The following is a 25,333-nucleotide window of genomic DNA, read 5'->3' on the forward strand; positions in this document are numbered from 1 at the left end:
TAACTTATTTCAGGTTTTCTTAGCAATGCAAGAGTACCCTGGGTAGATAACTGCAGTGACACTGAATTGTTGCTTTTACACTGCTTGTAGACAGATCTTGGACCATTTCAACTACTGTATATTAAGAACACTCGTATAAAGCAGAGTTTCAAATCACCCTTTTTCTTTTCTTCCTTTCTTCCCCTCCATGTCCAATGGCATCTCTCAGCTGCAGTGGACCCAAAGCAATGCCACAAAATTTAAGGTGTTTCTACCAGTATATCTGTAGCCATGGTTTGTACCCATGCACCAAAGCTATGTAGTATTTTAATCACTTCCTTTCTCATAATGTATATGGAAGTCACGTGGATGATTTCTAGTGGGCAGTGGCTCCATTTCTGGTCTTATTCTGAATCACTTGGAACAAGACTTAGCTCTGCATGTATGAACTAGGCTTAAAAAAGCAAAAGGGTGAGAAAGAGTACTGGGCTCTTCGTCCTGCCTGGAATTTGCTTGAAAACTCTAGGATGAGTTAAAACTCTAGAATTAGGCACTTTATTTAACCCAGCCCAGCTGTATATAGGCCGTGACATCTTAGCCAGTGTGTGAACTGGGGAACTCAGGTGTGTCTCCTCAGTTGCAATTTCACTTGAGAGATGCCGCTTGAATTTGAGTCCTGTCCCTGTGCTACAGAGTCATTGTATGTAACCAGGGCACCAGATGTGGTACAAAGAGAGAGCCTGAGTAGAATGGAGGAGATGGGGCTGGCAGGGCCAGGCAGCTGCTTCAGTTTTGTTCTTTCTTTTTTTGTGTTCGGGTTTTGCTTTAAGCACCAAGTCTTCCCAATGTTTAGGATGGTCCCAAACCTCACATTAAATCTGTTACTTGTTCCTACTTGATCAAAATTTCCACCAGTTCAGCATAGTGGAAGTTAAACCTGGCACCAGTAAAATAATTGCCTGAGCTGCTGGTTTTCATCCCATGCCATTTTGTGCTCACTCCATATTTTTGCCACAAAGCTGTTCTCGTAGAACTTGATAAGACTGAAGGGTGAATTCTGGAGGACATGTGAGTGCTCTAAGGCCAGACAGGCTGGGTTGACAGAATCATAGAATGGAATCATAGAATCATTAAGGCAGGAAACAACCATTAATATCACCTAGTCCAATCCTTGAATCATCTAGTCCAACCGATGGGACAGTCCAGCTCCTGGCTCTGGCTGTATTCCCAAGCAGCATCCCAGAGGCTGTATCCCCTCTTGAATGGTAATGTGAAGGAGCACAGCTGTCAGGGCACAGAGGACACCTGAGTATGTGACAAAACCCAACCTACGTTCCATAAATTAAATGACTAATTCATAAAGAGAGCCTGTCACGCTCCAGGAGACTTGCTGAAGCAGAACACTGGCTTGATTGCAAACATCCATTTAAGTGTTGGAGAGAAGGGAGGAAAATGCTTTATCGGCATTCTTAGAGGAAAATTGCAACTCTTTAATGTTTCAAGTTTAATTTTTTTCAATGAAATCTTAGAAGAAAAAAAAAAGAAAAACCCACCTTTGTTATAATCTTCATTTTCCAGAACTGAATGAATTTAAAGAATAAGGAGTTACTGTCTCTGAAATGAAAACCACAGTGTCAAAGAAGGAGGAACGGTGTCCAGCTGCAATGCATGGTGGAAGCAGTGCACACAAGTAACAGCTTTTATATCGGGAACACGAAGGATGTTCTGTGTCTGTCATGGGTGTCAGGGCTTCCTGCTGCTGCCAGGGATCACCTGAAGTCTTACAAATACTAGATTTGAAAAAAAAAAAAACAACAACAAAAACAAACACTTATGCTGACAAAAAAAAAACCCTCACAAATTATTATGGAATTTCATCTATGATAAGTGTGATGAGACACTGGAGCTGGCTGCCCAGAAAGGTGGTGGATTCCCCATCCCTGAAGACAACCAAGGTCAGGCTGGATGGGGCTCTGAGCACTTGATCGAGCTGTAGCCGTCCATGTTCACTGCAGGGATGTTGGGCCAGATGATTTTTAAAGCTTCCTTCAAACTCAAATGATTGTACCATTATTCTTTGATTCTACGATTTGGAAATGATAATTCTAAGCTTAACACCATTGAAGCTAATCTCCTTCTCTCAGTAGTGGTTTAAATAAAGGCTAATTCCACTGAAAAAGCTATTTGTTCCTTTAGATAGGAGTGTCAAGCACCACACACCTAGAAGAAAGATCTATTAAGCAGATGCAAATTAAAATTAAAAAAAAAAGAAAAGCTGCTAATATGTTAGTGGGATAATATTAAATGAACCTGAGGGTATAGTTGATTTAAGTTTGAAATATAAGTGTTAGGAGCGGGACAACAGTGTTCACATCCTTATCATAATAAATTGAAGCAAAACTGCTGTCCATGAGCTCATGTAAGAGTGGGCTCAGCTCAGATCTCATGGTGACTGAATCAGCCCCACTTGCAATTGCATTCTCTGGGCCTCCAGACATCATTTACTACCTCTTTCTGTGGCTGAACTCCAGGCAGGTTAGCCCCAGGAAGAAGGGACAGTTCCAAAAGGCTCAGACACCCAGAAGATGTGCAGGAGGTAAGATCAGTCTCCTTACCCAGGGAAATCTATACCTGGACTGTAGATTTTCCATGCATGGCACAAGGGAAACACCAGTACAGAGTGACACCAAGCATCAGGTTCACAGTGCGTGGTGCCAAGGCCAGGACTGTTGCCACTCCCTTGGGCTCAGGCAATTTCACTTTCAGGGATGGTGTTGTCCACTAGGCACTACCCACTGTGAGTAGCAGGACTTCTCATGGCCACTGAGGGGCTGGTTGTCCCCCAGCAGTGCTCCTTGCTATGCACCCATCCCTGTGAGCAGATCCTCTCAAAAGGAGGGCAGTGACAGCTCGTCAACCCCCATTGATCCAATCTCTAACGTTTGGGTAAGTTGATGTTTTTGGAAAATGATTTGTTTGTTCTGTGCCGATTATCTCTACCTCTCATCTTCTCTGCCACATGACCCCCCTCTCCTTGCAGGGCTATAGGTTTCCAGTAATGTGAGTTCCTGCTGGGCACTACAAAAGCCTTTCCAGAAAATGCTAGAATTGCACATCACGTTAGGAGGGCTGTGACTGTGTGCCAGCTGGCACCAGCCGTCACCCAGGGTGAGGGCTACCAGTAACAGCCCAGCAACAGCAGCAGCAGAAGCAAGGTCTGAGGTGCTGCCCAAGCAGGGCATAAGGGAAGAGGCTGTAGTGAGGTGGCTGTTGTCCTCATCTCCCAAGTAACAGCAATAGGACAAGAGGTAATGGCCTTAGGTTGTGCCAGAAGAGGTTCAGGTTGGTTATTAGATAACATTTTTTCTCAGATAGAGTGGTAATGCAGTGGTGCAGTCTGCCTAGGGAGATGGTGGAATCACCATCCCTGGAGGTGTTCAAGAACTGTGGAGATGTGGCACTGCAGGACATGGTCAGTGGGCATGGAGGGGATGGGCTGATTGTTGGACTAGATGGTCTGAGAGCTCTTTTCCAACCTTAATGATTCAGTGATTCTATGATTCTGGGAGGAGAAAATGAGTGCTTATAGGCATGAGCCTGAGTTGAGCTGTGGAGGAGCAATGGGATAGAGAGCAGCAGTGGGACAGCAGCTTCCCAAGGGTCTCTCCAGGCTTTTTAGACCAAGGGACTGCAGCTACACCACATCCAATCAGTCTGTTATAGGCATTTAATAGGCTAAATGCTGTAGTACATCTAAAGAACATACATTAGTTGAGTATTATGTACAGGTGGTGTTTTACAAAATTAGAAAGAACAGAAACAGAGCAAAAATCCAACAACATCTTACTCCATAAAACTTCCTTTCTGCACTACATGAAATATTCTACAAGCTGGACTAGAAAAATATGACTGAATGTCTTTTTTTTTTTTCCTTTTTAGTTTCTACAAAGCTTTTCATCCAGAAAAAAAATACAAAACAATGACTGATTTTATCATAGAGATGACACTTGCACACAGACAAAGTGGACGATCATAGACCTGCAAGTTGAATAAATAGGGCTTCTTCATATAAAACATGTTTCTCTCTATCTTGTTCACCTACTTTAGGGCCTCTGTCCCATGCTCAGAAATATAAAAGCAGGAGGAGGAGTTTGGCTTTGTCTGATGGTCAAACTGGGGCCACACAGCTTCAGTGGAAAGATGAGGTCTGAAGCATCCACTTGCTTCAGCTGAAACAGTCAGAGGGAGTAGCAGAAAGAGGAAACAGGAAGGAGGGGAGTGATGGGGCTGGAAGAAGGAAATCTGGCAGTTCTGCATGAGCTGCTGCCCTGTGTACAACCAGCAAAAAAAAAAAAAAAAAGTGGTGTTATGTGGCTTTTTGACAGGGTGGATGTTGCATTTTGTTGTTTCTTTGGGAAACTTATTTAGGGAAGTGCCATTGACCTCAGGTGGAAATGGGATAAGGGCCATCCAGAACAGGAAGGGAGGGAGCATCTGAGAGCAGATAGAGTGCACATAAAATGAGGGGAAGTGTTCCAAATAACTGGTTTTCCTTTGACGAAGTGAAAAGCAAATCAAATGACACGTCTGTTGTCATTCCCCGTGGAGCTGAGCAGACACAGGGTCAAGGAAATTGCGCGGCCAAAAATACGTCGTCATTGTTGCTACTTTTCCCTAGAGCTCCAGTAAACTTCAGCCAGTGCTAGGGCAGCATTTAAAGGTCACCCTGTGCCCATGCACAGCAGCCAGGCATAGGAGGTGGTCCCAAAATCTTCTGCAGCTCTGCCGAGGTCTGATGCTCCCAGCACCGTGAATAATTTTGGGACAGGTTGGGTAAGGATGTCTACGTCAGAAAGGCAGAACAGGTTGTTGTATAGGTCAAGAGAGCAAAGTTAAACCTCAGTATCACATTATACTACACTACACTGCTTATAAAAAGGGTCTTAGATCCCAAACACCCCAAATAATGAGCTATAATTTTGTACATAAATTAATGTTGCTTTGAAGTAAAATAGTCTCTTTCCTTTGTATTAAACATTCATTGCACAGAATTCTTTGTAAGTAAATATATTAAATTTGGTTGCTAAGAAGGTATAAACTTATCTTATTAATACATCTGGCCAGTAAATTTTATCCATCATCACACAATTGAAAGTTTCCTTTAAAGAAAATTATTACTGGAGAGAAGAATGCACTTGAAAGTCAACTCAGGAGTTAACACTGGAAGAAATCCTATTATTTCATTCCACCCACAGCGAGCAGCTTCTTCCGGCTGCAACATTAATTGGAAGTACAGACCCTGTCCAGCCCTGCCGAGATGGAGGCATCCAGCTTCATAGCTCACAAGACTCTGTCACTGAAGCAGTCACACCCTTTGAGAACATGCATTATCTCCACCGGTACTGTCCAAGGGGTAATGTTTTGGGCCAAGAACATTACTTCTCCTGGGATGGTGACCAGCAGGAGGGAGTCTCTGGAAGGTCCCTGTGCAGGAGCAAGCTCACCTCTGTGAAAATGGCCCTCAGATCCATCTCCAGGCAGGGAGAAAAAAGAGCATCCACCAAAGCCCAACATATGCAGAGCTCATCCCACTGCGAGCTGTGGTCCTGGAGATGGCTGTGCAGCCAGAGCTGAAGGGCTGGGCCAGGTGAGGGCTTCCCAGGGGTAGGATGGAGGCTGGTGTACGTCCCACCAGCCTGGCTCTCTTCCACTCTCGCATGTGGCTCGGAGCGGACCTGGCAGCAGGTGAAAATGTTCCACAAAAGAAGAGGGAGGTTGGGCTTTGGAGCTCCTTTCACCCAACCAACCACCACGTGGCTTGAGTTGAGGGAGGAAGAGCTGAGCCTCTGCATCTATTTTATACACAAAACATACCAAAGGAGTAGTTACGACAACTTCTATGAACAAGGTGGGACAAATCCAGCCTAGGCAGAAGCAGGAGCCATTTTGCTGCCTTCAGTGGAGAGCACAGCTGGACATTATCCCCAAAGAGTGCACAGACAGCACAACCCACCCAACCAAATCTACAATGAACAGCCTCACTCCACGAACACCAGTGACTAGCTATTCCAGTTCATCAATGTAAAGCAAGGAAGTGTTTCTGAAACTTCTGAGCCTTACTGAAAAGACAGTAAGCGCAAGGCTGGTTCACCTCAGTTTGCACAGGTTGGCCAAAGGGAGAGATCTGCTCTGATCCGCACCCAGGCAGCAGCCTGGAGATCCTGTGTAGCGATGGAGACTAATCTTACACTTGCATCTCTATACAAAAGTTACAAAATCAAATGGTGACATTATATTACAACTATTGTCCATAATATCACAGTGCTAGTTTTAAATGGCTAAAAACGATAAAGGTTATAGATTTAAGACATCCCTTTTGGAGAAACGTAACCCCTTGGTCCTGCTGTTGATACCTGAAAGCAGCCTTGCGTAAAAAAGGTAAATCCAATGAAATGTGCTAATTGAAACTAGGAACATATTTCCTCTGTAATCTCAGCTCCATGGTGCATTTCCTAACACGTCCCTTTGTTTCCCATGGGCAAACTAAACAAATAATATGAATCTCAGCCTGAAAGTCAAAATGTTGAAAAGAACAGTTCTAAAGCCCGTACACTTCCTACCAGGTACTAACTAAATAAAACCCTTGCAGATTTAAATACAGATTAGTTTGACATATCTTCAGAGTGTGTTAGCTTGTCAACAACATTCACAATGAAGTTTCACTTCCAAGGCCATGGAATTCCTACTCATCCTTTTCAGTTCTGCTTTCAAGAGTATCTCTGCTGTCTTCCACTTCTGGAGCTGGATGCGCTAAAGTATCTGCAAAGAAATGGTTTATCAGTACTGATTCCCTCATACTGTACAACAGCCTTCATGTGACATCCTGCTCCATGAGGCTGATCTGCTGGGCACTCAGCCTTGAAATTGGTAATTTGTTGTACTTGCAAACCAGTAGTTAAACCTGGAGTAATGTACTCTGAGTGCATCACAGCCTGACTCCTTAGGGGACTTCAGACCTCAGTATTAATGAGATGAGGTATTAATGAGATGAGGTGATGATCCTTTTCATTAAAAGCAAGACAGTTACCAAAGTGGGAGGGCTGCCTGCTGTCTAAGTGCTCAAATGTTTGGTCTTGAAGATGTAGCAAGTCCTAATGTCACTGCACAAAAACAACACAGGCCATAAAGTGCCTCTGGTCCAAGCTATAGATTGGGTCCTACTTCTTCTTGAATGATACAACCCTGTGGTTGCTGCTACCTAGGAATTTTGACTGGAACAGTAGGTGATATGACAACTCAAAATCAGACCTTGTGTCATATACCACTGAAGGCATGGGAGGGTGCATCCTGCTCCCCATCCTAGTTGCTGTCTTTGGGCACTTGTGGGGCAAATGCCATTGCATTGAAATGAAAACTGTGTCACTCTTTAAGGGGAAATGAGAGCACTGAGGTGGGAAAAAAAAAAAAAAAAGCAAACTACACTTACAAAGTCTTATCTTTAGGCATATTTAGCCCACAGTGACACTATTATCTTATCTACATATTTGTGAGCTCCTGTTACACTAATGCACTCCTGGGACACCGTGACGCTTTGAAAGCACGCAGCTGTTAAATACTCAACTTCTAGGCTAAGAGATAGCGAGGTAGAGATACGTTATTGAACAGGGTTATTGTTTCCTAGAGTGAACTGCTAATGTGCAGCACACTGCCTGTTGGCCCTGCAAGAGGCCAGCACTGAACCTGATGGAAACACCTCAAAAGCCTCAAGGACTTGCTTAGTCCATATAACTCGCCTCTGTGCGCAGGTGTTTCTGTGCACCCACTGTTATTTGGTTGTCTTCTGAGCCTGAAACTGCCCTTTTCCTATGGGGAGCAAGAATCAAACTGCTCATTCAGACCTTCCAGATCCATCTGCTGCTGCTGCTGCTGGATGCAGACTCTTTGGTCACCGTGAAGACCCTTGTCCTCCACTGATTTCAGGTCATCAGGAGGCCAGCGCAGCTCCCCGCTCTCCACCTCACCAGACTCAGTTGGCTCCACCACGATTGATGGCAGTCTCTTCGACAGCTTGGGGTACTTCTCACGTGAGTCTGGGAAAGCCTGGTGAGACATGTGGAGACATTCCTGTCAAAGCCCTGCCCAAGGGTGTGTATTCAGAGCAAGTGTGGTACATGCTCCATCTTAGCATCCTTTCTACACCTGACATGTGCTACCATGTCCATCAGAAAGCCCCCTCAACCTGGTGCAGAGTGACTTATGTGATCCAACGTGCACAATGAAAATGGAGACTTTGGCAATAAGATTCACTATGTTGCCCGCTCCTCATGTTTCATGGTATGTTCGTAGGATACAAAGCTTGTTGCTGGAATGCTAAGCTACACATATGCTGCAGCCCTTCTGGCCACTGTCCTTTTGCTTTTATGTGATTTATTCACTTTTTATGCACTGAGCTTATTGAAGTATACCGTGCTGCAGAGCTATTTTCTGTAATGTGAAACTATACTTTATGATGCATTCATGCAAACAGGTAGCCCCAGAGCTCGCCTTTACACAGAGGACAGTGCCAGCTATTATTTCATTTGTCACACTGAGTCTGCAGGTCAACTTACATAGTGATCAGAGCTTGAAGCTGAACAAAGTATTTTTAGTGAAGGATATTATAACACATAAAAGTTGTTTCTCATTTTCAATACTCCTAGATCATTGTAGTTCCTCAGGGTGCCTTGTTTGTGTGTAGTTTTTTTTTTTTTTTTTTTTTTGCTGGAGGCCAGACTGAACTGAAGGAAAACTCACTCGAGGTCCTCCAGGCTATTAACATTGCACAGACTTTGCTGCTGCTTGCTGAATCCTTGTCTCTTGGCTTTTCAATTGTACATTTTGTATTAACGAGCTGTAAAGTTCTTCGTGTTGAATTTCCAACCTGAGCTGTTCTATGGTTCTGTGATTCAATATCCCCCAGGACATTGCTTGTTGACCTGGTGTCATAATCTACTGGGGGTGTTTGCTCCATGACTTTTGCCACCTCCCTCGTGAGCTGCTCTTTCTGCGAGCTCATGCCTTGCTTGTTTCACTTGGCATCAGTGCTCCTATGGGGGTATGAGATTGTGGGAAGGTTCCCTTCCAATATGTCTGGAAAGTGCCTGTATCCGACTGCATGGCTGAAGATGAGGATTCTCATCCTTGTGCTCCCACTCCCCTGGGTATTGTCATGGGGATTCATCACTGCAAACTACATTAATATGGAAAATATTATTCACTATTGTTAGCCTTGCAAATTGAGACACAATTAAGAAGGACTTTTCTTGTGCAGTTAGACCAAGGGAATCATTGAAGTTAAACCTCTCTAATGCTTCCCAGAACTGCACTCATAGGGGTAAAACTCACTCTGATCAAGGATATTCTCGCAGGCAGCTCATGTGACTATCAGAAAAGTTCCCCTAATTTCTCATTACTCCTCTGAAGCTGTTTATAATTTGGAAGGAAATTTCCATGGGCAGTTATCTTGATTGGAAGGACCTTTTATGAAGTTGCCCGTAGCCCCTGTCAGGGGGAACTGAAGGCAACAAGATTTCTGCTCTTCCCATCTTTCTGGAGACCTAGGAGATGACACACACTGGTGAAAATTTGTGATTAAATCCGATTATTAATGCAGCAACAAAATTTAGGCGAGGCACCTGTATAACCTCGATGCTATTTTCAGTTGTGCTGTTCTCACACACATCGCGTCATGTTTTTCCCCAGCACCCAGCATGGACCACGTTCCCTCAGGAATGAGTCAGGAGCAGCAGGAAGCCGCTCTGTGTTTTTCTGCGGAAGCTGGAGCATGCAGCGAGTGGGCAGGAGCAGCAGGAAGAGAAGGACAGCTCTCCTGGCCACAGGGCTTGGAAGGTGCTGGAACAAAGCAAGCTCTCCCACTGAGTCACTGGCTTTATGTTGCCTCTCATTTCATTTTACTTGCTTGCCTCCATTGGACATCTCTAAGCTGTGGATAGGACTCCAACCTTCAACAGTTTTCTCCCAGAGTAGTTACCTGAATTTAGCACTGACCCACAGCAGTATATCTTGTGCCAAGGAGCAAACACAAGCCCACCGTGTTTATGGGATTTATCCCAGAGCAGTGGCACCCTGAGTCAGGAGCACACCCAGCATGAACATCAGGACCCTTTGCAGTTCTTCCTGTGGTACCTGGCTGGAAGGGCCCCCTTCTTCCTCAGGAGACTGACTGAGTGCAAATTCCTCCATCACTGGCTCCCGTGTGTTCATCACCTCTGTCATGCTGCAAAGATCAGAACAGAATTGGAAAACTCAGCTCTGTGCTTAGCCCCACAGTTAATGTAACAACAAACATATTGTTCTATTAATTACATTGCAGACTGACTTTTCTAAGCAGCTTCTGAATTATTCCCTTTCCTGCTCTTCCTCTCTTGGGCCCATGTGCCTGGGGTTGTGGTCTCCACAGTGTGACAGTATGGCTGTGCCATTAAGCACTGTGTTGCATCTTTATCCCAAAAAGTGTAAATCAGAGATTCAATATCAACCTTTAATTAAATTCTCATTGAGATCCTTTGTCTTTAATATTTGCCCTCCCCAAATGTCTCTTCCACTTCCTTGCAAGACAGCACTTCTTTTAAATGGCTAATTCCAGACACACCAGCTCTATCAGTGTCTAAGAGCCAGATTTGCCATAGTTCATTTCCCTGAATACTCAGAGAATTGTTGAGTGAGATTTTCAAATGCATCAGTTCGGCATCTAATACCATTTCAGTTGAGGACTTAGGAAGCTAAGCTGCTTATGTTCCCATTAGCCACTTCCTGTGCTGTTTGGCACCCAGGGCATGCAGCCAGCATGTGCCACATGCTGCTCAGGCTGTGGCATGCAAGACATGGGCACCACCACCTGCCACAAAGCAGCTCCCATTAAGCATGACTGAACACTGCCATTAATTCTGGTCCTGCTTTGTACACAAAAGCCTCATTTGTCAAGGCTTCTCCTACTGAGAAATGCAAACTAAAACATCTCAAGGATAGCTTGTTTCAGGCTTACATTACCAATTACCCCACAAAACTAAATTTTACAATATCTGCAATTACTACAAAGCCCCTCATAAGGACTTTAATTAGCCATAGCACAGAGCAGCATGGTAGCACAGTGACTGTCAATCCACTGCATCATATCTAAGAAAGAATGTCGCAGACACAGGAGACGCTTGAGCTGAGCTGTGGGCCTGACCCTGTAGGTATCCATCAGCTTAGAGAAAGCCCTGAAAAGCCAGCCTTGGACTCAGCCAACACCACACCAAGCAGCACGCCTCCTGCTACACACACACAATGGGAGAGCAGAACTGGGATATGAATGTCAGCAGGAGAATGGACCAGCCATTGCTCTGGCCATCCTCCAGCCTAAACCATCCTTTCCATGGTTTGGTGCCTCATCTCTTCTCATCCTGTATATTAGAGAAAGGGATTGGGATGAGAAACTGAATGTGTGCCTAGAAATCATCTCAGAGGCTCTGTGGCTTTATGAAGACTTGGGCTTGGCCACCACAGAGAAGACTTGTCCCACCTCTGTATCCCCTAGGGGTCAGTCCCTGGCAGCCAGCAGCAGGTTGCTGGGCTGCCCATGGCTTGCTCATTTTTTTAGCAGCATTTCAGTATGTACCAAGTCTGTAAATTACTTCTACATCCTTGTTCCACAAGACATCAAACATATACATCTACATATGCACTTTCAAATGTGTAATGTGAGCTCAAAGATGTTCTTAAGACTCATGAAATTCTATTATTGAGCAATAATGGGCTCTGTGCTTCCTGAAGACCGCATTACACCCTACAGATTATTTCTAAATGATAAAGACAAATGGTTCTGGCTAGGAAAATGGTGACAGTCCTGCCAGTGTTACAGCAGATGCCTCCATGAATCAGCTCCCAAGCTGCTGAAGCCCAAGCCGTTTGAGAAATCTGTGCAACTTAAGGGTTTGATTGAATGGGATGGCAGAAGTGATTGTACTTCATGCATTTCAGAAAAGAACAGGGGGACATGCAATTGGCAGAGGAATTGGGCTTTAGCTGGAACAGATTAATTGTTCTCAGACTCCACTCAGAAGCACTAAAGAAAAGCAGAAGAAATCTATAGGGGCTGGCAAAGTAGCGGTGGTCCTAACAAGCTTAATCGGGTATTTAACACTAAAAGCAACAAGAAATAAAGCAGTTGTGAAAGCAGCTGCAGATCAATTCATCTGCAAGTTTGAAACAACTGCAGGACATCACCAAATTGTTTATAAGGTCACAGAATCTGAATAAGTCAGATGGGTGCTGCTCAGGGCTTTTTTAACTGCAGAATGATTTATGTGCGGGAGAAATTTTACCTCTCAGACAGTTCTGGTGGAAAAATATTCAGCTACTTTTCCTGCTGCTTTTATGTGAGAAATGCTAACATACAACACAAAAGTGGCTGATACCAGCAAATGGTTCTAAGAACTGCATTTCTTTCAAAGTGAGTCTTGCATTTATGTTATGTATGGTAGGTGCTGATATCACCAATGACATCCAGTAGCCATAGCGATGCAAAACAAGGCAATAAATAGCATTTACAAACAAAGAATAAATTCTCTTCTGATGGATGAGTCACCTACTCTGAACCTTAAAATTCTTCTAGCAGTGAATTAAGAGATGCATTTACTTCCCCTAGGTTTAATTAAGCTTAAATATACCAATTATGAAAAAAAAAAGAGCAAAATCTATTCTTGCTTTTCAGTGAGAACTACAGTCAGAGATGATTACCCTAAATGCAACTGCTACAGTGGCAAGACCATGCTATCCTGATCTGTTTCCAGCGACATGGAGCAAACAAACAGCCCACTCTCTGCTGTTTATGCTTGCACTAAGAAGGTCATCAACATGCAGAGCAATATATAGGTTGACAAGTGCTAAACCACTGACTGTGAGAAACAATGCACACATTTTTATTTTGGTTTCTGAACAGAGGGCAATACTGACCTGCGAAATTTCTGGTTGCAAAACTGTACTTGAAGGAAGACCAGTTCCAGTGCTCAAAACTATGTAGCACTTACGTGGATATGGAAAACAGGTGGGCTGCATGACGCAGGCAAAGATTTACTTAAGAAGTGGGGCAAAGCCATTTCTTCTCTGAAGCAGGGATCGGAGAGAAGGGCCAGTGCATTCCTCTACCCTAAGCTATCCCAAGCTATCATGTCCTGAATATTTGAATGGAGCATTTGCAGCCAAGATAGCCCCCTCAGCCCCTCTGGCAATTCATATGCTGATTAGACTTCTCAGGGACAGTAACATGCTCTCAGCTTGCGCTGACAGTAGACAAGTGCAAAACTGAAGGTGCATTTTGTAGCACACTGATGAGAAGCTTACAGCCCACAGTTCCAGCTCTGATGGTTTATGGGCTCCAAGGCTGTGTGCTGCGTGCCCCAGCCTGGAGGATGCCCACAAGTTCACCAAACTGGGCCCAATCCTGTGCTCATGGTGACCAATTGGAGCACGAGACTCAGAAGGGGACCAATGGAAGTATGGGGCAACAACAGAAGAAAGCACATTACCTTCAATCACATAAATGGGCGTCGTTTCTGAAAACTGCTGCAGATGTTCACTCCCGCTGACAAAGTGCTGTGCAGGCTCTGTCAAATCCTGTAAGTACCTGAAAGAGACGATACGACAGTCAGAACACAACCACAGCAAAGCCAGCAGCATCCAGGAGGAGGAGTACGGTGAGCTTGCTGCTTCAGGAGGAGGCAGAGAAATTCCTGCTTTGGAGCTCGGGGTAATTTTCTACCCTAAATGGGAAATAATCTCACTTAGGATATAGCTCAAAGCATACGGTGTGGATTACCCAGGCTGAAATACCTTGCAGTATGACTTTTTACAATGATACACCTTATTACTTAGCATAAGCTACATAACAAATGATGAAGCTGGGAAACTCTGCAATTATTTCATAGAATTGTAGAACGGCTTGGGTTGAAGGGGACCTCAAGGGTCATCAAGTTCCAACTTCCCTGCCACAGACAGGGTTGCCACTCATGCAGGAATGTTCAAGACATTTGGAAAAACAGAAAATAAAGATGCATCCACTTGTTTTGCAGGTTTTATGTGCTTAGCAAGACCTGGTTCAAGACATGAAAATATGAGATTCCTGCTCTTGAATCCACTGGTCAATGTACAAAGAAGAAAAATCAGCTGGAAGGACTGAGTTACATTGCTGCATATTTCTTACAAATGTCATGGGAGAAGTGAGTTTTGCAAAGGTCTTCTCGAAACTGAAAAGAATATTTTCAGTGGTATCAGGGTGGGGAGCCTGGTGAGCAGAGGTGAGGATCCCACCATTTCAAAGAGTGATTCACCAATTTCTTATGACTTCCCTGTCAGAAAGTCTTAGCTGAGGAGCTTGAGAAGGTTGAGTGCTGAAATATAGTCAGTATCTGGGCCAAAGATGATTTTCTGAGAAATTTGTTTTGCCCAACAGCTTGCCAAATATATATTCATGCCAGCCACAGCTATTTCCTTGGATGGGAAAAAGGTGTTTTCAGTGAAGTGAATGGCACTAGTGTATATATTTTATATCCTTCAGTGGTTTGGATACCAGCCCAAGTGATTAAACAAATCTACCTGCTCTGGAGGCCTTCCCACCACAATTTATAACACCGGATTAGCTACACACTGTTTTTCTGTTGGGTTTTTTGGGTTGGTTTTTTTTTCTTTTTTTTTTCTTTTTTCAAAAACAGTGGAAGATTGTCCATTGCACTCTGGAGTTTCTCCCCATGCCACAGGCCATGCGTCTTGCAAACTGGAGAAGCAGAAAATCACATCTCCATCCCCAGAATCCAATTCAGGAGGGTCTCATTCTTGTCTGGCAATTTTTCTTCACCCCAGTGATCAAGCCAACTCCAGAAAGGCTGGTGTTTTGTCCCTTAAAAATTCATGACTACACTTAGACCTTGTCTCTTGTATGGAAACCAGAGAGCATCCAATAGCATGTCATCCAATACTCTACTAAGAAGATTTTTATCCCACTACTCATTACAAAACAGCTGCTTTTAAACCCATGAAAATTCAGCAAGTACTCATTTACCTTATATCTCTCCTTTGGAAAAGATTAGATGTCATAAGAACAGTTATTACACTGAGTCATCTCTCAGTGAAAGACAAAATGGTGTAAAAGGGGATGAGCTGGGCACCAGCTGGAACCCAAGCCAACCCAGCTGCTAGTTAGGTAGATGCCTGGCCCTCGTTAAACAAAAGTCCACACAGGACTGAATGACCTAAAACAACACCTTTTGCTTTGCCAGCCTCAGTAAGGACTTTGGGGTAGAACTGAACCAAGACCAATCCCTCTGCACTGCTGTGGGGAACTCTGTGCTACGAGGCTTGCAATGAGAGGGGACGGCAGCCCCTGAGGCTCAGCTAAAGCTGTAATGAAAATAAAGTCGCCTGAGCATTGTGGAGTAGAGGAAGTCCCTTCCTGCACCCACACAGCCGTATTTCAAAACGGAATCACTTCTTCCCAATCAGTATTCTTGGAGAGTTCAGTGTTAGCAGAGTATGGAACTACCAGAATGCATTTATTCTCTGAAGAGTAAATACTCACTTTATCTACCTAATACATGTGATTATCTTCTTTGGCTGACACCAGAGGAAACATTAACTAATACCCTTCCTTCTACGATGCTGCTTAATCTTTTAAAAACCAGACACAGCTATTGAGGCCATGCGATGAGCCTTTATGCAGTGGAAATTGCCAGGAAACAACACCAGCAAAGCCTTGCTCTGCTTACCTCTTCTTGCACCTTTTCTACCTTCTCCACCTTTGCTGATTACACCAGCCCTGTCTGCTTGGTACTTTCCAGTACAGAGCTATTGGGTAATGGACTACTCCAATGAGCTGGTCTGCTTAGGAGCTCGGCACCAAGCATCAGGAGATAGAACTACAGGAACAACAGTAGAGATGGTTCCACCCGAGAGACAAAGAGAAACCACAACAATGGCCTTTGCACCAGCATCAATGCTGCTCCTCCTTCCACCCCATAGAAAAGGGTAGGTTTCCACAAAACCTTTCAGGCTGCATATTAAGGGAAACTTCTCAGAAGGAGTGGCAATACAGTGGCACAGGCTGCCCAGGAGTTCCTACACCAGGAAGATGTGGTCTGTCTCAGAGGGTTGGTCTCATCTCCCATGTGAGGACAGCCAGGAGCATAAGCAGGATTTGGAACAGGTATGTGGGAGGCCCAGCCCAGCTAACCCCTGGGTCATGGGCAGCTTTCTGTAAATGACTCACAGAAGTGGAAGCTTTTCCTTGGGGTAAATTCACGATGAACTGCCAAGTAAGTGTTTGTAAGGTGAATGTGCTTTGTCAACAAGTCAGAAAGAAGAACTGGGCACAGTTCTAGTGGCACAGATCTCACTGGCTGGGAGCAGCATCTCTGACATCAGGTAACTTGTGTCTGGAGGCAATCCCTACTTGTTGCCCAGTCACTTCAGTGCTGAGGACAGCTGGGTAGCATGAGGAAAGCAGAGCTCAGGCACCATCATGCGCCATGGCCACAGCAGGTAGGGCTGGGGAGAGACGAGCTGCCGCAGCAGGACAGACTCCTCCCTCCCTGCTTCTCGAGTAAGTCATTCCCCATGGAGCATGGATGGAAATATTATGATAAGAGCCTAACAATGTCGCATTGAAGGTTCACCTTGTAACATAAATAAGTGTAGATATGCAGCAGGAATTGGCCTTGAAACACTGATCTGTGCACAACGGTATCATTTCTCCCCTTCTTATTACAATGGGATAATCCCAGGGAGGTTTCCAGCCCTGCATTTAAATTGTGAACACTGAAATCTTGGAGCTTGCACACATTGCAAACAAATGTGGAGTTCAGCCCCGGCCTTCCTGCATCCCCCCAACCTTACCTTCTCACCTCCTTACAGACTCTGGGTAAATGGAAACCTTTCTCCATTCAAGGAGCCTAGTCTTCATGTGTGCTACAAAAAGAAAATAAATCCCTTCTATTGATTACAAGGAGAATTGGAACAGGACAAAGAACTATGTCAACAAAGAGAAGCAACGATCCACTTCTTGATTTTTGCAAACTGGAAACTTTTGACAAACCGCAGTGAGCTCTGCACAGCAGTTTTCAATAAATAGTAGCTTTCTCCACCTAGAAGAATGGCTGCCTTATTTGGGCCACTATGCTGCAGCAGATTGGGCTGTCAACTCAGTCAAGGTGAGTGTGTGGGTGATGTAGGACAGAGCTAGAGCTGTAGTGGGTGAAGGCATGAAGGGGCTGCTCACATTGTACCAGAAGGTGCATGTCTCAGAAAGGAAATGTCAGCATTTTCTAGGGCCAGGTGTTTCTATTCCCTGGCCTCTTTTCCCAGGTAACTGGCAGTAGGACAAGAGGCCTTAAGTTGTGTCAGAGAGGTTCGGGTTGGATATTACGAAAAATTTCTTCTTGGAAACAGTGGTAATACATTGGCATAGGACGCACAGGGAGATGCTGGACTTACTGTCCCCGGAGGTGTTCAAGAAATGGTTGGATGTTGCATTGAGTGATACAGTCTAGAGCAGTCACAGACTGCTCATGGTTGGACTAGACGACCTTACTGCTCTTTCCAACCTTACTGATTCTATGATTCTCTGACTCTGTGGATCCAGTTTTTGAATGCCTTGGTTTTATGACCACCCACAGGGATGGAGCTGGCGCTCAGACCCTGTAGCACTTCAGGCCACATGAGTTCCTACTGAGCTCACGGATGGGAACTTGGCTTCTTTGTTTCCCGTGACTGCATATTTGTGATGGACATATTTTATGGAGTGTTGTGGGTTCCACGGGACTTGAGAAATGTAAATTACAGCATGGACCACTGAAGATAAATGCGCGTGTGTATGAACTCCTGTTTAAACCTCCTACTTCTTTTTGGATGCAAATCTCTTTCCTAAGCAACTGGGAGAAGTGTGATATGTGTCAGAGTCTGGAGATTAGAGATCTGTTCTGTTCCTTGTTTCAGAAGCTCTTGTCTTCGGCCGCCCACACAGTACTTGAGTTCTGCTCTCCGCAGGCCAAAGCTGCCTGCCTCTCCTTGGCACTGCGAGCTCCAAGGAGATGCTGGTCTCCCTCAGGAAGCAGCAAGATGAAATGACTCTCGATGTGAGGGAGCCGGCATTTCAGCATGAGACACAGCACGGAGTTGGGGAGAGCAAAAAGGGGTGGGAGGTTGCTATTTCCAGACCTCTCTGCCTCCCTCCTCTAACCTCGCTATAAGCAGCAGTTTTACTGTTCCTGCTCCAGAGAAGCTGCTGGGGTAAATATCACCCTGGGGAATTTCTCAAGCACTCATCTGTGGACTACCAACATTGGAAAACACAGGCTTGCAAAGAGCTTGGTGCTGGTGGATCTCTCCAGCTCAACCTCCTCAGCTCCCCTGGTGGCACGGTGAGGCTGTGGCCCTCCTTACACATCCCCAGCTCCAGAGCACTGCAACTGCACAGAGACCTCAGCCTTAGGTTTGTTGGAGTCGCTCAAGTTCCCACTGACACTACTTGCAAGGATGAGTTAGACTGAAAATGGCCAAAATAGAAGGAAAAAAGAACTAAATGAGGAGCACAATGACCACATTTTCATAATAGCATGGTTTGGGGGTGAATTTACTCAAAGCTTTAAGTAAAGTTTGCAGTGCAGCTAGTAATGAGTGCCTCTTTGGTGGGCTTTGGTTTTTCTTTTCCTTTTTCCTTTTCTTTTTTTCCTTTTCCTTTTCCTTTTCCTTTTTTTCTTTTCCTCTTCTTCTTTTTTTTTTCCTGTTCCTTTTTCTTCCTTTTCCCCCTTTCCCTTCCTGTTTGCCTTTTCTCCATCTGTCTCAGCACCCAACTGCCTGAGCTCCTCAGCAGAAGATGCCCCAAGGAACTGGCCCAGCAGCAGAGGGTAAGAGGGCTGCCAGCCATGCTGCAGGGCCAGGGCCGAGGAGCAGGCAGCCAGGAAGCGTGTGCGGAGCAGCGGAGGGAGGGAGGAAGCAGCTGAGCAGATGGGAAGAATGACTAAGCGAGCTCCTCCGAATGCTCGTAGACCTCGGTATCATGGAAATCTCCACAGAGTCCTCATGAAGCATGTGCCAAAAGAAAGTTTGGATTTCTGTTTTAACACTGGATTCAGCAGCTGATTGATGTGAAAGGGTCTCATTAAGAAAACAGTCCATTAAAATTAGAGATAGGCTGTTAAAGGTTGTAGGGGTATGTCCTCTGATACTTGCTGTGCAAATACTGTCTCACTGAGAACACACTTTGGAGATCAGAAATGCCAGTGCTGAGCAGAGTTTCTGAGCTCTGCTCATGCAGTGAACCTTGAATTGGCTTCAATTTTTCCAAACAGCTTTCTGAACTGAACACCTTACAAATAAATACAGGATTCTTTCTAAGTCAAAGCAACCATTTCTAAACAGAACCATAGAATCATGGAATGGTTTAGGTTGGAAAGGACCTTAATGTCCACCCATTTCTAATCCCCTGCCATGGGCTGGTTGCCACCCACCAGTTCAGAGCCCAGGGCTCCATCCAACTTGGCCCACGGGGATGGGGCATCACTGAAAGGTCTCAGAAAGAAATGTCATGGCATTACAGATTTGTTTGAGTTGGAAGGGATCCATAAGGGTCATCTAGTTCAATCCCCTGCACTTGTTTCTGCTTCCCTGGAATACGGTGATTCTTCTGTCCCTGATGTCACATTACAGTACCTGTGGGATTATAACTGATGAAAATCAGCTTCCTGTGTTTCCTTCTGCTATTCCTCAAGTAAAGAAATGCCTCCTATTTTATTCTGTTGGCCCACGATATCAGAGGCAGATGGTGGTGGCATGGCAATAGAGGTTGAACCTTCCTGTCAATATTCCATTCCTTTACTTTTTGAGTGATCTACATCTGTCTGGACGGCTCAGAATTTATCCTACAGAAGATGAGTGGGGAAAAAAAGTGTCTTAGAGTATCAGCTCAGAGCAGGTGATTGTTGGGTGGAAACATCCTGGGAAATGGGTTGCAAAACACAGCTGTCTTTCTGGCAGTGTGAAAGAGTGCTCTGGCCTGTTCATCTGTCACTGCCAGGTAGCAGTGGTTAGGTAGATAAAATAGCATTTACTTACAAGATAAACTAATTACTTCCATATAACTTCGGGGAAAACAGATTATGGTGTTAATAGTGTCATGATGTGATGCAATATTGAGATATTTAGTACAGAATTCAGTACAGCCAAAGCAGCAAAGGTGTTGAAGGCCATGGGAAAATAAACTAACTAACACATAAAAAAACATAAAAACCCAACACCACCACCACCACAACAAAACCACACACACTCCTAAGTGGAAAAGGACAATGAAAAGATTAATAATGTTCCTTACTGGTGATTAGCAGCACAACCACAGATGTCACAGCCTCACAACCCGATGCCAATGATGCAGATATTTTTCCCGAGGAATAAAAACTCTCTATCCATTACTAAATTTCCCAAGTACGGGAAGTTGCCCCAGGCTGTGAAGGAAGACAGGAGAACACTGTGTGCTGTCACCATAGGGTTGGGCACGACAGAAGGCAAGAACAAAACATAGATAAAAGTGAATTATTTTTGAGTGCAGTATTATTTCTTTGAATGAATCCTTAACACTAACGATTGGACTGGATGATCTTGTAGGTCTTTTCCAGCCTTGGTGATTCTATGCTTCTATGAAAGCCTACGTGTGTTGGTAGGACGATGTGTCCCTCTGCAAGGCTCGGTACAGATGATGCTCTCTCCTAACTGTGAAGGAGAGGTGATCCCAGCCCCTAAGAACTTGCAACCAAAGGGAGTCAAAGGCTGGAACAAGGGCTGAGTTAAGGTTTTGTGGACCTGTTAGTTACAGTCAGCCTTTTCATTCTACCTGAGTTGTTAGTGGTTGATGGTTTTCCTGGGGTTCGCAAAAAAAGTCTTCCTTTGAAGAAGTAAAATGCAGGAAAGTGATTCATGCACAGCTTTTTCCAGAGAGCACAGATGTCTGAGGAGCGAAGGGAAAGACACAGCTGTGAGGTGACACAGGGGTCCATGATGTCCCTGTAGGGCTCCTCCTGAGGACGTGCCATGGGACCTGCCTTGCAGCTGGGCTGCCCTGACCGACCCCCCAGACCAGGCAGGTGTGGGTACTTGGCCCCATAGAAGGGTACATCATTTCAGAAATGAGAGCCAAGGAGCGATGTCAGCCTGTGACACTGTGGGTCGGACACCTGATCTGTGCAAAAGCCTGTTGCTCAACACAAAGAGATCATTGTGAGGAGGAAGGGAAAATTGTGACTATATTTGCGCATTCATTTCTTCTGGTAAAGTAATGTAGCAGCGACGCTGGAGGAAATTCCAAATGATTGACAAATTGTCAGGCTGGATCGGGAAAGCAAAGGAATCGGGTCGGGTCGCTCCCTGTTTGCTCGTTTCCTCTCTGCAATCATTATGTTGACTCCGAAAACATCTTCCTTAAACAGAATATTAATTACCAAAACCCTGAGCTGTGCGCTGGAGTCTTTTCTGGGCACCAAATTTGTTGCCCATTAAATCTAAGAAGTGGAAAACAGTGCCTTGGGACTGGCGACATGTGGGCAGATCTCCCCGCTTCACCTCCAGCTCCGGGCCGCCCCTAAGTGCTCAGAGCCGGGTGAGGGAGCACCAACTTCTGAGTTCTTCAGTACGACGTGAACCTACAGCCGGGAGAGCTCCGTCCGCTACAGGACCGCACTGTGGTACAAAAGGACGAATGGAAGCAAGCGTCCCCGCGCGTTGCTTATCGCGGTCGGAGGGGTTAATGCTACGCGCAGCCCAGCCCAGCTCAGCTCCCCTCCGCGCCTGCAGCCGCGCTCAGAAACCGACAAACACATCTCTGTCCCAGATGAACCGCGAATTTTTGCGGTACGCTCATTTGGCAGCAGGAAAACATTCACACCCCTCGCACAGAGAGCAACATAGTCCTCATTTACCGGGGAAAGGGGCTCTTTCTTTCCGTACAAGAGACGGTATGTGTGGCGTTCACCACCTGATGGATAAAGCAAGATTCTAGGGATCTTTCCCTCTGCTCAGCGAGGCTGCGGGCAAAGCATCGTTGTCCTATGCGTGCATTTCGGTACCCGCTTTCTTGCCTCGAAAAACCCCGAAATAAAGGAACAGCTGAAGCGAGCGCAGCGCAACTCCCTCCGTGCCGCTCTCATTCATCGGGATTCCTTCACACAGCCTTTCCTCCCTCCAAACAAGTTTTGCTTTAAAGGAGAACCCACTCTTCAGCCAGCTCCCCTTAACACCCTCACAAAACAAATCAGCGCGTAGGAAAAACAATAAGAACGGCAACAATAAAAGAAGGAAAGCGTCGCAAAGCCGCCCTTTCTGCATCCCCCGCAGCTCCTCCCGCGGGGACGCGGCTCTCCGTGCCCGAGCGCTGCCCGTGCGGTGCGGTCCCCGGCGCTCCGCAGGGTCCCCGCTCCCCGCACCAAGCGCTGCCCGGAGCATCCCGGGGGGAAGCGCTCCGCAGCCCGCACCCACCCCGAGCCCGTCCCGGCTCACCGGCGCGGAGAAGAGAAGAGAAGAGAGGCGAGGCGAGGCCGGCAGCCGCCCGCCGCCCATGCACGGCGGCAGAGGGGGAGCCGGCAGCTCCGTCAGCGCGCCCGCATCCTCCCGTCCGGCCGCTGGCACCGCGGCACCTCCCCGCCCGCGGACCGGCCCCGCTGCCGGCGTGGGGAAACCACTCCCCCGGCAGCGCCGACGGGGCGGGGAGGTGCCTCCATCCCCCCCTTCCTACCTCCCCGTCTCCCCCCATCCTTCACCCCGCACCTCCCGCGGAGCTGCGTGGGTTCGCGCAGTGCTCGTCCCACGAGCGGGGAGCGGCCCCCCACCCCCCGCCCGATCCGCTGGTGGGAAAATGCACGAGAGGGGTAAAGTTTCTCCTTGGTCTTTTTTGAGGATTTTTTTTTTTTTTTTTTTGCTTATCAGGGAGGGATGTGCGCTTTTCCACAGTTCTGTCCTCAGGTGTCCCTAGGGCTGTGGCAGGGGCTCCCTTGTGCCACCAGTGTCTCCAGAGAAGGGGGGCTGAAGGCGTCTGCAGCTCTACTTGTATCTGTGGGGTAGGCAGAAACATGGGCAGCGCAGTGAGAATGGGCACTGGGGAGCAGTGGTGGGATGAAGACCTGGGAGAGCATCCCTCTGAGAAGCGACTCGACTGCTGCAGGATGCCAAAACGTGGACCTGCCTCCAGCCCTCTGCATGCCTGCAGCTGTGGGTTCAGAAGGAGGAGGTGCTGGGTCCCCCACTTTGCTTGGCCCAGGGACTGTGCTGCTTTGAGGAGGGACACGTGGTTGTGGGGACACGGCTGGCAGTGAGAAAGGGGAGAGATGTGCAACCTCAGCCTCTGCTGTTCAGGGTATGGAGCACTGTGTGGTCATAGAAGCATATCAGAGAATCACAGAAGGTTGGAAAATGCCTCTAAGATCATCTAGTCCAACCCCAACCCATCCCACCACGTCCACTGACCATGTCCCTCAGTCCCACATCTCCACAGCTGTTTGACACCTTCAGGGACAGCGACTCCACCACCCTAAAAGCAGGAAGAAAGGAGCTAGACCTCCAGGTTGGAGTGATCAGTGCTTCAGTTTGTATGCAGTAAGTGATCAGACAGGATGTTTCTCAAAGCTGGGGCTACAGGTGCTGACCCCGGTCCAGCAGTGTCCCCGTTGTCTTCTGTCCTTAGGAACAGCTCCGGAACTGTGAGCAGTTCCCCACTGCTGCTTTTTACATGTTCATTTTACAAGCACTTATAAAATGCAGCTATCAGTTTAAATCTAAATGTGCCATATATCATTGGGGTGTATAAAGTCTTAGTGTGCTGAGGATGAACTCGGCTGTGGCAATGAGTTGGCCGTTTGCTTATGGCAATTTTGTTCCCAGACTCATAACAATTATTTACTCCTGCCTGAGAACGAGTTGGTTTTAAGGGTAGATTTATAGAGTGATGTTACAACTGACCTCTCAAAAACACTGGGAATTGCAGGAAATATTCAGGAAGGTGTCACTGTGAGTACAACCCCAGGGAGATCTTAGGGAACCTGTGTGCCCTGAGGTTGGTGTGAACACTATTGGACCATTTTATTTCTCTTCTTCACTCCCATGAGCTGATTCCCTTATGCTCTTTTTCCAGCGTTTGTTTTTCTGCCTGCTGTGCCCCAGCAAAGTGATGGTGCCTGTGCTTCATCTTTCAAAAGGCAACATGAGGCCGGGGCAGGGAGTGCCTGGTTTCAGAAAAAGAAAGGTGTGGGTGAAGGAATGTGACCTTTCTTTTCTCACACAATCGCTTGTGATATGGTCTGTGCCTCTGTCAGCTCATGACATCCCCATGGCCGCTGTTGGAAAGACTCAGATGAAACAACCAGCATCGCCTTGGCCACCTGATGCTCCCCAGGTGGACTCAGAGTGGTGTTGGCAACCTTTGTGTTGCTCAGTGGGGTATTTGCTTCCCTCCGTGGTCACGTTGATCTGCTGAGACATAAGATTTAATTACACTGCTCATTATGTCAAGAGGCCCCCCCCTGTCTTGAATAGGTGCTTTCATTAAATAAATACCTCAGAAATGGCTCTTGGCTCCAAGAGAAGGATTTTGCATTTGCAGAGATAGAGCAAGACTGGTGTAGGAAGGGCTCATCCCATGCACACTGATATGAAAACCCATGACCCACCTGCTCCTTATGGTGACCCACTTATGAACCCCCTCAAGCAACAGAGCTCAAGTTTGTGACTTGGAAGCCAAATGCACAGAGGAGCATTGTCCAAACTGACCATTGTGAGGGCCAAAATGACAACTGGCCCACCTACCCGAGACTGATTTCAGATAAAGCAGTGCTTCTCTGTAACGAAGGAGCATCATGGGGAGATGTGATGGAAAAGTTCAGTCGCAGCCTCCATGGTTTTTGAATAGAAATTACAGCTTTTAACATCTGGGTTCTGAGTAGAGGATTATTTTCTGTCTTTAATTGTTTGCCTTCCGTATCACCACAAGCTGCTTTCTCAGGCCAATTACTTTAATTGCCATGACAAAACATGTCACATCCAGGTTGGCAACAACATTGGTCTTCTTTTCCCCTAATAAAGCCCTGAGCGACATTAATGCAGTGTTGGTCACCAAGCCTCACTGCTTAAAATTGTCTTCTCCCTTATTGCCGATACTAACAAATTAACACTAATAATTGCAAACAACAATTAGTAACAGGATTGGGATGCACACAAAGTTCAGACAGAACTCCCACTGTGCTCAACACAACCTCAGCTACATTACATCTGCTGAGGGCAAATCCGGGGC

At 46.1% G+C, this 25,333-nt stretch overlaps 2 protein-coding genes across 2 annotated transcripts in view; one reads left to right on the forward strand and one right to left on the reverse strand.

Moving 5' to 3' along the window:
* Positions 1-14,255, forward strand: part of XRCC3 (X-ray repair cross complementing 3) — a 421,446-nt gene extending 407,191 nt beyond the window's left edge. The window contains exon 9 of the mRNA XM_065750332.1: positions 14,243-14,255. The gene's annotated coding sequence lies outside the window, so the exon portion shown is untranslated. The remainder of the gene's footprint in view (positions 1-14,242) is intronic.
* On the reverse strand, positions 4,341-22,680 carry LBHD2 (LBH domain containing 2). The gene is made up of 5 exons (XM_065750441.1): positions 22,552-22,680; positions 13,548-13,645; positions 10,165-10,255; positions 7,878-8,079; positions 4,341-6,798 (listed from the first exon to the last, which is right to left on the reverse strand). Exons 3-5 carry the CDS (start codon positions 10,252-10,254, stop codon positions 6,722-6,724), a joined length of 369 nt encoding a protein of 122 aa, XP_065606513.1. The 5' UTR covers position 10,255; positions 13,548-13,645; positions 22,552-22,680; the 3' UTR covers positions 4,341-6,721.
* Positions 22,681-25,333: the final 2,653 nt, after the last annotated feature.

The sequence above is a fragment of the Cyrtonyx montezumae genome, unplaced genomic scaffold (assembly GCF_038088225.1).
Source record: "Cyrtonyx montezumae isolate F1298 unplaced genomic scaffold, pur_monq_1.0 scaffold_10, whole genome shotgun sequence".
Classification (NCBI taxonomy): Eukaryota; Metazoa; Chordata; class Aves; order Galliformes; family Odontophoridae; genus Cyrtonyx; species Cyrtonyx montezumae.

Coding starts and splice junctions, on each gene's coding strand:
- LBHD2 (XM_065750441.1), bottom strand. CDS start 10,254: ATGACAGAGGTGATGAACACACGGGAGCCAGTGATGGAGGAATTTGCA. Junction 8,080..10,164: donor AAGGGGGCCCTTCCAGCCAG/GTACCACAGGAA, acceptor ATGTCTCACCAG/GCTTTCCCAGACTCACGTGA. Junction 6,799..7,877: donor GCAGCAGATGGATCTGGAAG/GTCTGAATGAGC, acceptor ATTTCTTTGCAG/ATACTTTAGCGCATCCAGCT.